At 40.7% G+C, this 16,759-nt stretch overlaps 1 protein-coding gene across 1 annotated transcript in view; it reads right to left on the bottom strand.

Annotated features, from left to right (window-relative positions):
* MICOS10 (mitochondrial contact site and cristae organizing system subunit 10) overlaps positions 1-16,081 on the bottom strand; it is a 28,347-nt gene extending 12,266 nt beyond the window's left edge. Inside the window, exon 1 of the mRNA XM_084651795.1 lies at positions 15,930-16,081. Within this exon, the coding sequence (XP_084507921.1) occupies positions 15,930-15,996 (67 nt within the window). The 5' untranslated portion in view covers positions 15,997-16,081. The remainder of the gene's footprint in view (positions 1-15,929) is intronic.
* Positions 16,082-16,759: the final 678 nt, after the last annotated feature.

Raw genomic sequence — 16,759 nt, 5'->3', positions numbered from 1 at the left:
TAGTATGCCCAAGCAACAGTGGGCTTAAGCAATTATAAAAACCTAACAGTCACACTTAGATACGGTTTTCTTCTTAAAAAGACAGTGAGACTGAAGGTGAAAGGTTTAAATATGCTCAGTGACAACTGCTGTTACTATGTCCCATAGAGGTTTTCCAGTTTCTTAATGCAATTTTCTTTTGTAGTTCATTAGACAACTACATACACAAAAATAGCAAACTGCATCTCCCTCCCTTCAGGTTTTGTTCTTTTACATAAAGAGCTACGGTATTAAACAAAATGCAGACTAAGCTGCTGGTAGATAGCTACTTAGTTGTAAGAAAGTAGTAACTAGTCTGTACAGGTTAAGCTTTCTGGAACTGAAGAGCTAGCGTCATCCTTTTGGGATCCAGACCTGGATAGGACTAGTTAGAAAAAGGACAATGATCTTTCATAAAGCCAACTTGACTGGAACAATGGCCACCATTAAAGTCTGGAAATTTCAGCAAACCATGAGTCAATTTCACTGTTGAAGTGGTGGTAGCAGCAGCTTTGGGGCAAAATGGCAGCTGTCAGCCTTCAATTAAAAAGCTATTGAAAAGGATTAAAAATTCAGTGTGATAAGTTCTGAGTAAATATCAATGCAGTAGCTAGGTAAGGTATTAGAACTTCTACTTTGTAACTTACAAAAACTGTATTTAACAACACTTTTTGCATAAATATTTACAAGCAATATTCTTTCATCAGAATTATGACAGGGTGCTCCCCATCGTCTTTCCTTCCTTATCATGCCCCAAATGAAGAAGTTAAGTTTGGCAAGACCTATATACAAATAACAGTTGTACAAAAATGCCTTTGTAGATTAGGACAGGGCAGTTCAGCAGGAATTACATTTCTAAGAACTAGTTTTCATTTATTAGAGGTGCTTAGGGTCCAACAAAGTCATTTAAGCAGACTCCAAACTATATTGCTCAATCTTTTTGAGGCAGGAATCAGATTTTCCCAAGTGCCAATGCTCAATGTCGTCTTAAACACAAAAAACAAACCACCAACCACTTTTCCTCTACTTTGTTGATGTTGTTCACACAGCAAACAGGGAAAACTGAAGGATAACACAGGGGAAAACAGTGAAACTGATTATATACACAGCGTCTTGTCAAATACACAAAGTACTCTAAAAATATACAGCAAAATGCATTTTTACTTGGTTGTTATACTGATTTGAAGTACTTGAAATAGGTTTAAAAATTCCAGATGTAGTTGTGATTAAGTCATCCCCTTAAGAGAAAAATCAACAAAAAATCCAAACATGGATTTCCAGGCACCCCCAATCCTACTGCTGTTTGTCTGGTATCCAAAGGCTGGCATTAGATATACAAAGGCTCTTCCAGCTTCTATTCAATACTTCCACAATGGAACAAAAAGATGCTACCCACACGCTTTCCAGACATCCTGGATAAAAACCTATACAATCGTATAGGCAGATAGCTCCAGCAGGAATTAGTTCATTTCACATCCAATGGTGAAAGGCTGGTGGGGCAGAGGGAGAACATCCCCCTGCTTCTGCTAAAGAGGGTGGGGGGAGGAAACAAGAGTGGAGGCCTATGTGTAACTCAGGCCAGCACAGCATCTTGTCAATACTACACCAAGGCTTTTGTCCAGATTAAACATGTATGGATAATTTAGAGGGAAAAATGTTACAGTGGTGTCTCACTCACTAAAGGAAATGCCATGGAAAGAAGCCTAAATCCTCCTCAAATCTCCAGTGAGGAATTTATCATTTACAAGGACAAGTGCCAGTAGTCCTTAAGTTGCTCAGGATTTCTTACAAAAATAAGTTTTATATATCAAGGAATTAAGAGCCAGGAAACATTCCCACCTACTGGCATCGTGTCGCAGGGATAAAATAAATGAGTGGATGGTTTAGGACACCAGTTGGCTGAAGTCCCTTTCCACTGGCTGATTGGACTTTTTGGCAACATCACAGCTATGTACCAACTCCCCAAGAATGCACAGCTGGGGCCTCATCACTGTACAAATATAGCGGACCAGGAAGTCAGTATATTTGGCTTAACTTCCATCATAGCAGACCTTCTCCTTCTGTCCAGGCTTTTGAACAGGCTACACAATCATAGGAATCCAGACTCAGAACTACCCCCCCAATTTCTCTTCTCTCCTCGAAAAAAAGAAAGTCCCACCCTGCAGCTGTGGAGGTTGAAGTGAAGGCCAAAAAGAACTTCAGTTCTCTTCCTGCACACAACTTCAGGTCGTTAGCGGACCAGATGGAGCTAGGAAGGAGGGAAGCATCTTCAGAGCTGCTTCCAGACACCTATAGTTGGCCAAACAACTGAACACAAGCTGATCGCCAATTCAGGCAGCTTTTCTCCTTCCCCAACTCCCTCCCCAGAATTGCACAAGTTAATGTGAGGAGCCAAGTTCTGAAAATACAACTTCAACTCCAACCTCCAATGGCTGAATGGAGATGGAAGAGAGTCCTGGCTCAGCATTGAGTCCTTGCCCTGGTGTAAAGCAGCATGAGAAGTAAGCCAGAAGATATTCCCCTAACTTCAAACTGCCAGGGAAGCTAAGTCCTCCATTAGCTGCAGCATGTGGAAGGAGAGACAGCACAAATAAAGACAGCAGCAGAGAGCAACACATAGGAGCAATGGAGAGTTCAAAGGAACAAAAAATTCCCCGCAAGATAGGACCCCAAAAAAAGATTACAAAGAAGGGAAAAAATAAAAGTCACTTAGTTTTAGGGTGGGACTTGTTTTTGAAGTTCAGCTACCACCTTTCAGATTGGGTCTAAAATGTGCCCCCCAACTAAAATCTGAATTTCCAGTTTGAAAGGGTAAACACCCCTTTAAGTAAAGTACTGAAATAAGCCATCTGTCTAAGAGACATATCTTTTCTAGGATCATTTTGTACCCCTAGGATCATTTTGTACCCATCCGTAATTTACTTAGTGCTTTTTCCTCAGAACTGGCTTCATGGGCACACATTCTATATTATACTGAGAAGTGATCTCCCCTCTTAAAGTTCTAACTTGTTCTCTCTCCTCTCCGTGAAACAGGCTTCCAAAACAAAAGGGACAAAAAAGGTGTCCCACTTAGAATCATAGAATATCAGGGTTGGAAGGGACCCCTGAAGGTCATCTAGTCCAACCCCCTGCTCAAAGCAGGACCAATTCCCAGTTAAATCATCCCAGCCAGGGCTTTGTCAAGCCTGACCTTAAAAACCTCTAAGGAAGGAGATTCTACCACCTCCCTAGGTAACGCATTCCAGTGTTTCACCACCCTCTTAGTGAAAAAGTGTTTCCTAATATCCAATCTAAACCTCCCCCACTGCAACTTGAGACCATTACTCCTCGTTCTGTCATCTGCTACCATTGAGAACAGTCTAGAGCCATCCTCTTTGGAACCCCCTTTCAGGTAGTTGAAAGCAGCTATCAAATCCCCCCTCATTCTTCTCTTCTGCAGGCTAAACAATCCCAGCTCCCTCAGCCTCTCCTCATAACTCATGTGTTCCAGTCCCCTAATCATTTTTGTTGCCCTTCGCTGGACTCTCTCCAATTTATCCACATCCTTCTTGAAGTGTGGGGCCCAAAACTGGACACAGTACTCCAGATGAGGCCTCACCAATGTCGAATAGAGGGGAACGATCACGTCCCTCGATCTGCTCGCTATGCCCCTACTTATACATCCCAAAATGCCATTGGCCTTCTTGGCAACAAGGGCACACTGCTGACTCATATCCAGCTTCTCGTCCACTGTCACCCCTAGGTCCTTTTCCGCAGAACTGCTGCCTAGCCATTCGGTCCCTAGTCTGTAGCGGTGCATTGGATTCTTCCGTCCTAAGTGCAGGACCCTGCACTTATCCTTATTGAACCTCATCAGATTCCTTTTGGCCCAATCTTCCAATTGGTCTAGGTCCTTCTGTATCCTATCCCTCCCCTCCAGCGTATCTACCACTCCTCCCAGTTTAGTATCATCCGCAAATTTGCTGAGAGTGCAATCCACACCATCCTCCAGATCATTTATGAAGATATTGAATAAAACCGGCCCCAGGACCGACCCTTGGGGCACTCCACTTGATACCGGCTGCCAACTAGACATGGAGCCATTGATCACTACCCGTTGAGCCCGACAATCTAGCCAGCTTTCTACCCACCTTATAGTGCTTCTCCTCAAACAAGTTATTTATGCTCTAACGGCTGCAAGTTTTGTACTTGAGTTACACCAGGATGTGGATTGCTTCTCTATTAGTGTACATGTCGATAAATGGAATCAGTATACCTTAGAAATGCCCCTGTTGTGACTTAGTGAGGATGTAAAAGCTGCCAAGTGAATTGTCAAGCTACACTGAAAATTGAGTTCAACCCAGATGGTTGGTTGGGGGGGGGGGGGGAGTCAGCACAGAAATATGGAGTGACTAAGATTTCACTAACTGTGTAGGTCACTTTTTACAAGATAAATTTGACCCTTTACACCCTAAGGACAATACCACATAGCAGTAGTTTATAGGTAAATGTCAAATATTTCTAGCCTCTAAACAAGAACATACCTAAAAAGGTTAAGGAGTACTTGTAGCACCTTAGAGACTAACAAATTTATTTGAGCACAAGCTTTTGTGGGCTACAGCTCACTTCATTGGATGCATTCAGTGCCACTGAAGTGAGCTGTAGCCCAAGAAAACTTATGCTTAAATAAATTTGTTAGTCTCTAAGGTGCCACAAGTACTCCTTAACCTTTTTGCGGATACAGACTAACACGGTTGCTATTCTGAAACCTAAAAAGGTTGTTACACACATGCAACTCTATTTAAGGCAATAAGGTTATAGGCGTGCCCATGTGTAACTAAGGACAGAGTTTTGTCCACGAAGGGTAACGAAAGCAGTATTTGATACTAGTCTTTATCTGTGCCTTTGCCAAGGACTCTGATGACTTACACATATGAGGAAACTAGAGACAGACATAAGGAAATATGCAGTACTCTAAAAAGTTTCTAATTAGCTGATTTTTTAAATTATTATTACATTGTCTAAATTTTGATTATGAAGACATTACAAAGGAAGCAGCTTAGTCAGCTTGTTGTATATCAGGACAGGAAAATCTGAGCTGGGGGAAAAACAGGAATTTTCTACATTTGAGTTTGATTATTTTTCCAGGGATTTTTGGTTTAGGGCCCAATCCTAATCCCACTGATGTTCCCATTGACTTTGATGGAAGACAGATTAGGCCCTTATTGTATATATATATATTCATATACTACACCTCTGTCAGAGCAGTATCCTGTGGATCAAGAGTGTGAAACCTGTCTCTGATCTTTCTATCCTGAAGGATATCAAGTTGCACTTCCTGTTGCTATTATTAAAATGGCAGCCCCGAGAGATTACACAACTGCCCCGCTCATATCAACAGGCAGTTTAAACGTTCAAGTACTTTCCAATGAGGTTTTGAAATTTGATTAAAGTAATTTTTCTGTAGTTATCCAAGGCAGTAGTAAAAATCATTGCTGATTTCCTTAAAATAAAATTTAAAAGGGGGGGGGGAGGAAAACATGTTAGAGTCCTTGCACAAGACAAGGCGGCAATACAAGAAATCCAGATACAGCTAAAGACAGTTTTTACAAGGCTTTTACTCCAAATGATAGCTAACATGCAAGATGACATTTGAAATCAAGCAGCAAAAAATAAATTAAAAAAAATTGAAAAGGCAAGTTAGCACTTTTTATTTAAAGAAGTTGCGCAAGCCCTTTACGTTTATACGGCACAATGGGAGACGCTGGCATGAAAACAGTGAGCTCTCAAACCTACAGTACACCATTCTGTATACAGCTAACAGATTCTCCATAGGACAGTGTTCTAACATTTATATTTCAGAAGGATCTTTAGTTTACCTTCCAAGTTTGCATTCAATTTCATAAACTAAAATTCTAGAGAATTATGCAACAATAATTATAAGGGCAGAGCTAACAGGTTTTCAAATCTACCAAAACTATATCCACTTGGCGAAACATGTTTCTGGACAGTATTTAGAAGAACCATTCAGTGGAATAAAAATTGAACAGGGTCTTTATCCTAAAGCCGTACTTTGTGTGCTTTAAAGCTGTAAACTATTACATATTACATATGTGCACTACATAAAAAGTTGTGTAACAAGTCCAGTTTTCAGAAAGGTCAATAAAGTTTTTACAAGTAAATACACAGAATCAACCCCATTCATGACCATAGGAAGGATTACCAATAATAGCTGACACTGCAATACAGACAATTAATCTTACTGAACATCATTCAGACTACAGAATAGGCTGACACTAGAACCAGTTTGAGATTTTACCCTCAATATACAAAAACAGACAAGATGATGCGAGCCAAGAGAAATCACATTTCAGCTGCTGCAGAAGCTAAAGTGCCTTTTTTCTCTCATAAAACATTATGAAATGAAGATTAGAGGCATTTCATGCTCAGATGTCGAAACAAACAGAGGATTAGAAGGAAATTAATATTACCACTATAGTCAGGGTGGGTTATTTATGAGTTTTTAGGCCACAGCTTGGTCATGTACAGGCATATGTTGAAATAGTACAATATCCTCCAAATAATGGATTTCAACAGAGTCATCTGAAATAGAAGCCAAGAAACCAGCAGCTTTCCCAGGGTTACTTCTTAGTGACAAATGGATTATAGCGTTTAAATCATTTACCTCACTTAATCATTTGAAAATCCTTTATACTACAGTTTCAAAGAGGGACCTTTGCTGTTTTAAATGTTCCTGAGAACATCAACAATAAGAAACAGTTGTTCAAACTAGTACCCTTTTGTCAAAGTGAAGAAAATCTGCCAATCTTTCAGCAATTATTGTCATTCAGAATAAATACACATTACCTAGAAGTCTTTGATATAGAGTTTAATCAACAGTACAAAAGAAGCAAAAGACACTGTATTTACCTCCCCATCCTTAGTCACAGTAATAGTTCATGACATAACTTGGATGAAAAAGTTCACATGTCCTTTTAAAAACCCCTGTAATATAGTTTCAAGCAAGAGCTTTTGCCATATGTGTTGACATTCTAACTGCATGACTAAATATTACCATTTATACATTCCACAATTCTCTAATTTCATATTGGAAGTAGCTATGGCATTTTCAGCCTATTAATTAATAAAAATTAATTGATTAAGTGATGTTTCTCATATAATCTTAAATGCATAAATTCAGGTTAACAATCATTTAGAACAGTTTTAAATGTCACTTAAAACTCCTTATATTTAAAGTAAAAGAATAAAGATCTAGTTCTCTTCTCACAATTCACTCAGTTTGGAAAATAAACGTTGACAATATAAAGAAATGAAACTGACAAATGTATTTCTTTTTGGTTTCATTTTGCAACTGTCATACATAAGTAACATACTGCAATGGTTTGAATTCAAACTACCTAAGTTCTTCTCCCTTTAAAGAGGCCAGACAATCTTGGTAAAGCCAGAAGTTAACATATTAGAAACAGCAGGTGCAATCCTGATCCACTGAAATCAGTGGCAAAGCTCCCATTTACTTCAATGGGCCAGGATTTCACCAAGCATGTTCTACTGACGTCTTCTTTGTTTTTAAGTATTTATGTTTCAAACACATCGCACACAAGTGCGCAACTGATTCAAGGCAACACAGATCATGTGGCACATCTTAATTTCACACACCATTAGAGTATTTCCCCATTCTGATGGGGAAAAGACGGAGCATTCTTATACCTTCCCTCAAGGCACATTTCTGTTGCTGAAAGTCAAGAGTAATGAAAGAATTTATTGGGATGACTAATGGGGTCAAAAGGGGGAATATAAAGACTTGCAAACTGGGAGGAAAAGCATTAGGAGGAAGAGACTGGAGCATGTGTGTATTAAAAATACTGGTGGCAGGAAAATATAGTGTCTAAACAAAAAACATAAGTGGGATCATGCAAACTTATTAAGATTCGTAACAGGTATTAGCATTCAAGTCTCTGAAGACAGTAGCAGTTCAGGTCAACCAGCTCAAATGCAGAGAGGCTGCCAAAGCAGCCAAGAGGAATCTCAATATGATAGTGCACAGGAGTCATGAAGTCAACAAAATGGCCTCCATTTTCAGTTTTGCTGATTTTATAAAGGCAGTTTGGTTTGGGAAAAAACTGACATTTTATATTTCTATGGTTACACCAGTATCAAAGTTGAGTTAAAAAAACAAGCAAATATGATGTTAGGCTTGTCAATGCACCTTGTATTGCAAGGAACTATTTGGTTAAATACTTTTTTCAACCACTGGCAATTTAATTTGAAAAATGAGTGAAAGCCCCGACATACATTTTCCTCTGATACAGTCAGTTCTGTCTAAAAGAAACCTGCTTCAGGGTTTTGAACTGATTTAATTAATTATACTGAACAGTCATGATATAGCTTTCAAAGTACCAAGCATGACTGGCAGGTTACATTTAAATTAGGTCCATTAAAATGTTAGACACTTGGATTTGAGGTCTATTTTCGCAGTACATCACTGAACACAGACAAAGGGCAACACTGTTTTTGGTTCATACCTTAGGTGAATTATTTGCTTATTGCAAGTTCTCTTCATTGTAACTTCTCAAATACTCCAACAGAGAAGGCTTTAAATGTATCAGTTATGAAGTCTCCCTCCTCTGCCTGCAAAAAGTTTACCGCTATTTTACTCTACGTAGAACCTGAAGGTGCTAGTGTCTTTCTGTGCATAATCCGGTTGCCCATAAATTCAACCACTTAAAATTTTAATTTGGCGTCTTCTTTAAAGTTGTGCTTTTGCATTTTAAAAGTAAGACCTGCAAAATCTTATTTCCCTCTTCTCCCCTCCATACACTAACACATTTGAAAGATATTTTTCTCTTGATAAGCAGGAAAATCCCTTCCCCCCATAATAAGTGTAGGCAAGCAGAATGTGTGCGTGGGCTGGTAAATATTCTTGACATTCTGCAGGCTGGGGTGAATTGATTTAGGCAACCCAGATTATAACACGGTTTGGCTTGCCACAGTAAATCAGACTTAACTTGAGCTGTAACTAGATTTAAAGGTGGGGGAGGGAGAGAAGTGTCCTAGTCTAGATCTCTACCTTGGCCTATCCCCAGTGTCTGTCAAAAATGTGTTGCAATCAATTTCAGTCACAATTGAGTTTAAATCACACTCAGTCATGGTTTTAAAGCCCTGTGCAGATATACCTAAAGTTTTACAACACTCTTTGCTCTTTCAAATAAACCATTGTCTAAACTGAAAATGAAAATATGTTCTAATGTGATGGAAAAAAAACAAAGTCTAAACAAGCAGAAATAACAGTAAATTATGAAATGCAGACAGAGTAGCAACCCAAAAGTCAAAAATAAAGTACTGAAGTACAAGAGGAAATGTATAAATATATATTTTGGACAGTTTACTTGGAATCATTCCAGGAAGTTAATCTCCAAGTAAAACAATACAGTATAATTACAAATAAGCTGTCTCAAAACAACTGTAGAGGAAAGCATGACAAACTACACAAGACAGAGGACTGGCTGTGCAAACCCCCAGCCATAAGTCAAAAGTTTACCTTTACTAATCAAGACACGTCAACATTTGCTGTTGGCTTCCTCCCCACTCCAACTTATGAAAATTGCATCCTATGTTCAGTACACCACTGTTCAAAGACTGACATTTGCGGCTTCCTGTGACAACAGAACCTGGAAAACTCTCCAACAACCAGGACTTCAGAAGATTCATTTTCTTTCATTTGAATTAGGTAAAATGGGAAAATTGTACAGAGCTACCCAAAATATTTGTTTTTCCCCTAACCATCACTTAGAAAAATATCTCTGGCAATAAAACAAAATATTTTTATAGATTCCACAATTAATGGACACTAACCTTATCCTGAGCATGCATTTCCAATCTAAATTTGGATCATCATATTAAATACTGTGAAATCTGAAGCCATTGGCTACCAAAAGGAAACTAGAGAAACTTTGGGTAGCCCACCATTAATTGATGGTATCCCATATATTTTATCAAAATTATCTGATCTTCAAATGAGAATTATTCATTTGATTTCTCGATTTTGTTTTTCTTAATTAAAAAAAGCTACTCACGCAGCATTTTTTAAATAAGTGAATTTAGTGAACAGAGAAGTACCAGGAGGGAAAAAGTTTACCAGCTGACAGCCCTGGAGGTTGAAATCTTCCATTGACAGAGTATGGGTAGCCACAATGCAATGTCAGTTAGTCCCCATGTCCATCCAGTCCTTGGTAGCTCTGCAGGGACTTCTAACAAGTATGTCACTTTTGGTGATAGTTTGTGAATTCAGCACCTGGGCATCAGGCACTGGACTAAGGCCACCAATTCATTTTACACTGAACATCCATCACTACTTTCAGTAGTTATCAATTAAGCATCAGTAAGCTAGATGGCTCATGTACTATGCCTATGCTTTCTCAGTGCATATTGCATCATTAATATTTAACATTACATTTTAATACTGTATTACTAACATAGCAACTTTAATGCAAAAAAAAAAAAAAAAAAAATCTCAGAGTGGTTTTAAGCACCTCAACCCCCTCATTCCCAGATGGGTGCAATGCATATTTTGGCACTATAAATGGGCAAAATTTTCCACCCTCAGCATCAAGGCTTTACATTTCATTTCTCCTCCACAAACTTTCAGATAAAATATCTTCCTATAATACTGTCAGTTTCTTTTGACCACCCATCCAAATGGCAGCAACAAGTATAATCATTAGTCGAGAAAAACATATCCTAAACTTACACATTTAGCTTTTGTTTTTCCTCTCTCTGGTCTCCTTGCCACACTAGAATTTTTTTTTTTAATTGGTTTTAAAGGACCTATTTATTTAATCTTGGGATTTGTTAAGTCATTCATTTTATGTACCCTGCCTAACAGTAAGCTACAAGCTGCTCCCCTACCCCTCAGATGGCAGCAATAGCTAAAGAGCAGAATGGAAGTGGAGACATTTCTGCTAAACAGACTCCAGCAGGCCCATTTTCCACAAGTTGAATTTTGATAACTAGAGTGAAGTTAATGTGATTTGTAAGAAAGCTACATAATGAAATGATTGTGAAGTAATCATTTTATTATATATTCAGTGTATAAATACTATACTGCTTATTGAAGATTATTCACTTTTTAAGACGTGACACATACTATTCTAGATATCAATTTTCATGAAAGATGTCCTCTTTAGGATTTTTACACTAAGTCTGCTACAATTCATAGCTCTGATGGACTAATGAGTTTGATATCAATTCTAGTCAAAGTTCTCTCAGTGATACCATGTAATTTTTCTACAGCTTACTGCAGATTTTATTTACATTACACACAAGATAAACATTTGTCAAACATTCTTTGGATTGCAGAAATACATTTAATCCCTGAAATAATGTATATCCAGTAAAAAACCAACACTGATTAAAATAAGTGAAAACCCTACCAAGACAAAGACTATTTGTTAATTTTATTCTCATACACAGATGAAGACCAAGAACGTATCAATCCTGAAATGTAATACTTCTAGCTCCCGTTAAATTTCCGGCAATAAGGTTTTGGCACCATGTCACAAACACATGCACCAAGGCACAATCTAACAGAGCCAAGATTACACTTAATTTGTTCAGACACAAAAAAAGCATCCTCCCATTTTATATTTTTTGGTCTATGCTGAGCACTCTTGTTACAACTACTTAGCTATCAAGATGTATTGACAGCAATTTGGACAATGGTTGAAACAAAAGACATAATAAGAGTCCCAGGAAATAAACTGCGGAATCAGCAACTGTCCAAAAAGCAGACAACACTGTATAAAAATAGGCTTCAAATATTTTATCATATACAGTATAAAGGCTAAATACTGATTATATCATAACAAAAAACCCTGCACATTAATCTGGTTTTTAACTATTATCTCAAGAGGCACCTTGGTCTACTGAACTTACTATAGGTCTGGAACTCCCCACTTATATTTCCAGAGCTGTCACTGCTTCGCTGTAGCACCTGGGGCAACATTTTCTGTGCAGTTCCCTTTCTGCCTCTAATCTATAAAATGAACATAATACTTACCCCCCTGAGAAGCTGTGTTTTAAGGGACAGGACCCAATCTTGCAAGATGCAGAGTACTCTCCACACACTACTTCTCTTGAAATTGTAGGCGCTTAGCAACTTGCAGAATCAGAGCTTAATGTGCTTACATGGCTTTGAAAATGCAAAGTGTTTAGCTTTACGCATGAGAGTAGTCACATCCACTGTAATGACAGCACTCACACATGCTTAAAGCTAACACCACATGTTTGGAGGATCAGGGCTTCAAAGACTCAACAATGATGAAGTGAGCTTATGCTCAAATAAATGTGTTAGTCTCTAAGGTGCCACAAGTACTCCTTTTCTTTTTAACAAACTAAGCGTTTATCAAGACAATTCCTGATTGGTTATCAAACTAATCAGATAATCCTTCTAAAAGGAGAAAGTTATAACTGAGGAGTCATGACCAGACAAAATTAATGAGGTAGGAAGAATGGGGGAACTGGGAAAAGGCTGTTTCACAGACCTTTTCAGGATTTTTTTTGCAGCACTCTGACAACAGTACTATTAAGTGCCACCAAAATGAGCAAAATAACTGCTTCCAAACAATAGAAAAGAGAGAGAGAGAGAGAGAGAAAGTAAATAAAAATTGGCTAAATAAAACTCCATAAGTCCCCAGTTCAGCAAGATTTATTTACACATGTACCTACCTAACTTTAAGCACCAGTTCTAGTCATGCCTGAAAGTATAGGCCCACCTGGTATAAAATCCGGTCCCTGATAAAGTCAAGGCAAAACTCCTGTTGCCTTTGGTGGGACCAGAATTTCACCTCAGCTGGAAAGTCAATGATGTGTGCATCCATGGTGGTGTTTGACTTAGGCTTTGTCTACACTACAGGGAAAAGTTGATCTAAGCTACGCAATTTGAGTTACGTGAATAGCATAATTCAAGTCGATGTAGCTTAGATCTACTTACCATGGGGCCCATACAACGCAGCGTCAACGGGAGACTCTATCCCATCGATTCCCCTTACTTTTCTCGATCTGGTGGACTACAGGAGTCGACAGGAGAGCGATCTGTGGTCAATTTAGTGGGTCAAAGACCTGCTAAATCGACCACCGATGCATCAATCGCTGCACATCAATCCCCATGTAAGTGCAGACAAGCCCTAAGGTAATGAGTACAAAACAGGTCATCTTGGAAACTTAACATTTTGAATCAGTAAGTTTTCGTATCAATTCAATCTCTTTCAAAATACTTATTCAAAATAGTATCTCAATTAAAAGTGGAATCAACATTTACTTTAAAATAATCTTCCTCACTTATTTATTGAAGACTCTCCTGTATTTATGATCTATCTGTTATAATAATCCAGCCCTCTCTGTCCGTAGGTTTACTTAGAAGTCTTCTCTCTGGATTCCATGAGACACAGATTTCTTCTCTACTAATCTTATATTGACAATTAGATTTAATCAAAAGATATATCCCTGTGAAGTAAATTCGTATGGGTCTTCACAAAATGATTGGCAGGAAGTGGAATATCTGTTGTATTGTATTCTTGTATTTATCACTAACTGTAGTCTCATGTGCAAAGGAATTATTATAGGAGCTAGTAGTGAGCTCTATTTAGGTTGCCTAATACCTTCCATTATAAAAGATTTTTTCAGTCTTTCTTTGAGGAAACTGAAACTATGCTGGGAACCTTGGAAATAGGCAGCCTCTCCAGGAGGTTGGGAGAGAACAGAACCAGGCTTCCCTACAACAGAACACATAGCTCCAGTGGCCCATCCCTCCCCTCTACCTCTAGGGCCACCAAATGCAGAAGTTCCCTATACCTCCTGAAAGCAGGGGGGGGGCGGTTGGGGGGCGGAGAGAGAGGGAAGAGCTGGATCAGGTTCCCCCTTGGTCACACTCTAGACCAGTGGTTCTCACCCTTTCCAGACTACTGTACCCCTTTCAAGAGTGTGATTTGTCTTGTATACCCCAAGTTTCACCTCACTTAAAAAGTGCTTGCTTACAAAATCAGACATAAAAATACAAAAAAAGTGTGACAGCACACTCTTACTGAAAAATTGCTTACTTTCTCATTTTTGCCATAAAATTATAAAATAAATCAACTGGAGTATAAATAGCGTACTTACATTTCAGTGTGATACTTGAGCCTGTTTTTCACTTATGAGCCTTATCTGAAGCCAAAGCCCTGCCACCCGGGGCTGAAGCATGTAACTTAGCTTTACAGGGCCCCAGGCAATTGCCCTCCTTGCCACCCCCCAAAGCCATTCCGTGACCCCCAGGTTGAGAAACACTCATCTAGACGAGTTGAGTACCCCATGGAAGATCTCTGAGTACCCACAGAGGTACATATACCCCTGGCTGAGAACCACTGCTCTAGACCCAGCACGTGGCCCCAGAGACCCATTTCCCTCACCTGGTATAACAGCCCTCTGCTGCAGCCAGTTAATGTAGTTAGTCCTGTAGTTCAAGCTATGCTGAAGGCTCACAGTTCAAACCCTACCCCTGATGCATGGGGAAAGGAGTGGTTGTTATAATTGCCCAGAAAATGTTTTTATTTTTTTTTCCCTTTCTATAAAAGAGAAAGTAGGAAATTACATGGGGGGAGGTGCGCAACACCCTACTGTTCTCAACTTTGCAACCTAAATAATACTTTAATGTATTTTTATATGTAATTATATTAACACCTCTAGAAGACGTATTAACAGTATCTGGACCAAAAAAGGCTTTTGAGTTGGAATCTAAAAACTGAAATAATTCACCATCTAGATGTAAAGTGCTACTAGTAGATATGAGATCCTAATTGAGGTATTTCATTACTTTGATTTCTTTGTTTCAGAATAATACTTGCGACTTTGTGTAGCAAGATCCAGACATTAGACAAAGCTATTCATAGAATGTACACTACAGAATATACAGTCCTGTACCATGTACATTGCTGGTTCAAAACTAACAGCATATAAGATAGTATCAAAACTTTTGTTTAAAAAAGTTACGTTTTATGTATGTGTTGACAGAAGTCTGTTAACAGATTTTTAAAACTGTTTCCCCATCCTGAGTGAAATGAGCAAACACAGGATTTATGGCAAAGCAGGGCCTCATGGAGCCTCAGTAGAATCAGCCTACTATTTGGGGGTCTTGTACTCAATAGGAATGGAGATCTTCATGTCTTTCACAGACAAGCCAATCTTAAAAAGGAAGTCACCAGGAGGTCAAAAGCCAGTATGAGTGAATCAACAGGGAAAGAGTATGAAATAAAGAGAGAGGCACAAGCAGGCATACAGCTGGCACAGAAAGAACCATTCTGCACTGGGGATCCACATGGAAAACCTTGCAGCTTTCAGGCACAGCTCTCTTGCTTGTCATCACAATCTCACCAAGGTCACCTTTCAAACTCACATTTTGCACTGGCGCTTGTGATACGGTGATAAAAGTATCAACTAAAGGAACACCTGGGAGGAAGGCGGTGCAGAAGAATACTGTGGCTACCTAGCCGTACTTCAGAAAATGAGCACCAGCCACTGGCAGCGCCCTGCACTGCTGCTGTTTCATGCCCTGCAGTTCTTACCCAGGCCCTAGGCTGCGTGTCACCATCCGAGCAGGAAACTGGGGCTCAATCTCCTGAAGTGACACAGATCCTAGATCTACCCGGCCTGTGTAAGTCACACTCCCTCCACGGACCCACCCAGGGTCCCGGGTCCCCCTCCCCACTCCACTGACCGCCCAGGGTCCGGCTCGGCCTCCACAAACCCACCCACCTCCCAGGTTCCGCCCCCCGGCCTAACTCAGGCCCCACGGCCGGGGTACCTGGGCCGCCGCCGCCTACCCCGTGACTGACCCAGCTGCCGTGCCCCCGCTTCTCCCCGGCGCCCCAACCCCCCCTTACCCAGCTTGACGACCGAGTCGGCCAGACACCGATCCCACTTCCTGCCCAACTCGCCCTCCGACGCCATCTTGTTCCCTCCCCCCCGCAGAAGCAGCGGCACTCGCGGGTCACACTCAACTCCCCTCCCCGCTTTGGGGCCCGGCTAGCATCGCGAGAGCTGCTACAGGTCGTTCCGCAAATCTCGCGAGCACATGGCGCTCTCGCCGGCCCCCGCTGGGGTTGCCAAGGTTACCGCTGCTAGGCAAGCCCTGGCTCCGATGTGGGATTGACCTTGGGACCAGGCCTGGGGTGGAGATGCTGTCCTTGCAGTCCCCGCGCCTTTCCCCAGCTCCCCATCCCATAATAAGGAGGAAACTGGTCTCCACGCCCCCACCCAGCCCATGGGGCCTGCTCTCTCCAGCTACCTCCACCCTAGGGGTGGAGGGTCCAGCCTGTCCCCTTTCCTCTGTAGGGTCAGATACGTCCTGAAGGACCCCCCACCCTGTTAGAGGGCTCAGTCTTTCCTACAAGACACCTGTCTCCTCATAGGGCCCAGTCTGTCCCTTGGGACTGCCTTCTCCTGGCAGGACCCGGTACCTCCTGCAGGACAATCACCCCCATGTGGCCTTCCCATCCCATGACACAGACATGCAGGTAAAGGCTGTTGCCTACCCCGGTCCCGCAGATTACATTGTGGGGGGGCCATCCTGGTTTGATCAGCATGGAGGAGATCTTGCATCCCACTCACAGGACCCAAAACGAGAGGTGGGGAGTGGGAGTGTCTGAGGATGGGGTAAACCCTGGGGGAGAGAATCTGTGATTCCTAAAACGAGGTCAAGCGCGGGGACATC

This window comes from Lepidochelys olivacea (assembly GCF_965140295.1).
Source record: "Lepidochelys olivacea isolate rLepOli2 genome assembly, chromosome: 18".
In the NCBI taxonomy this organism is placed as follows: Eukaryota; Metazoa; Chordata; order Testudines; family Cheloniidae; genus Lepidochelys; species Lepidochelys olivacea.
This window is presented reverse-complemented; position numbering and strand designations above follow the sequence as displayed.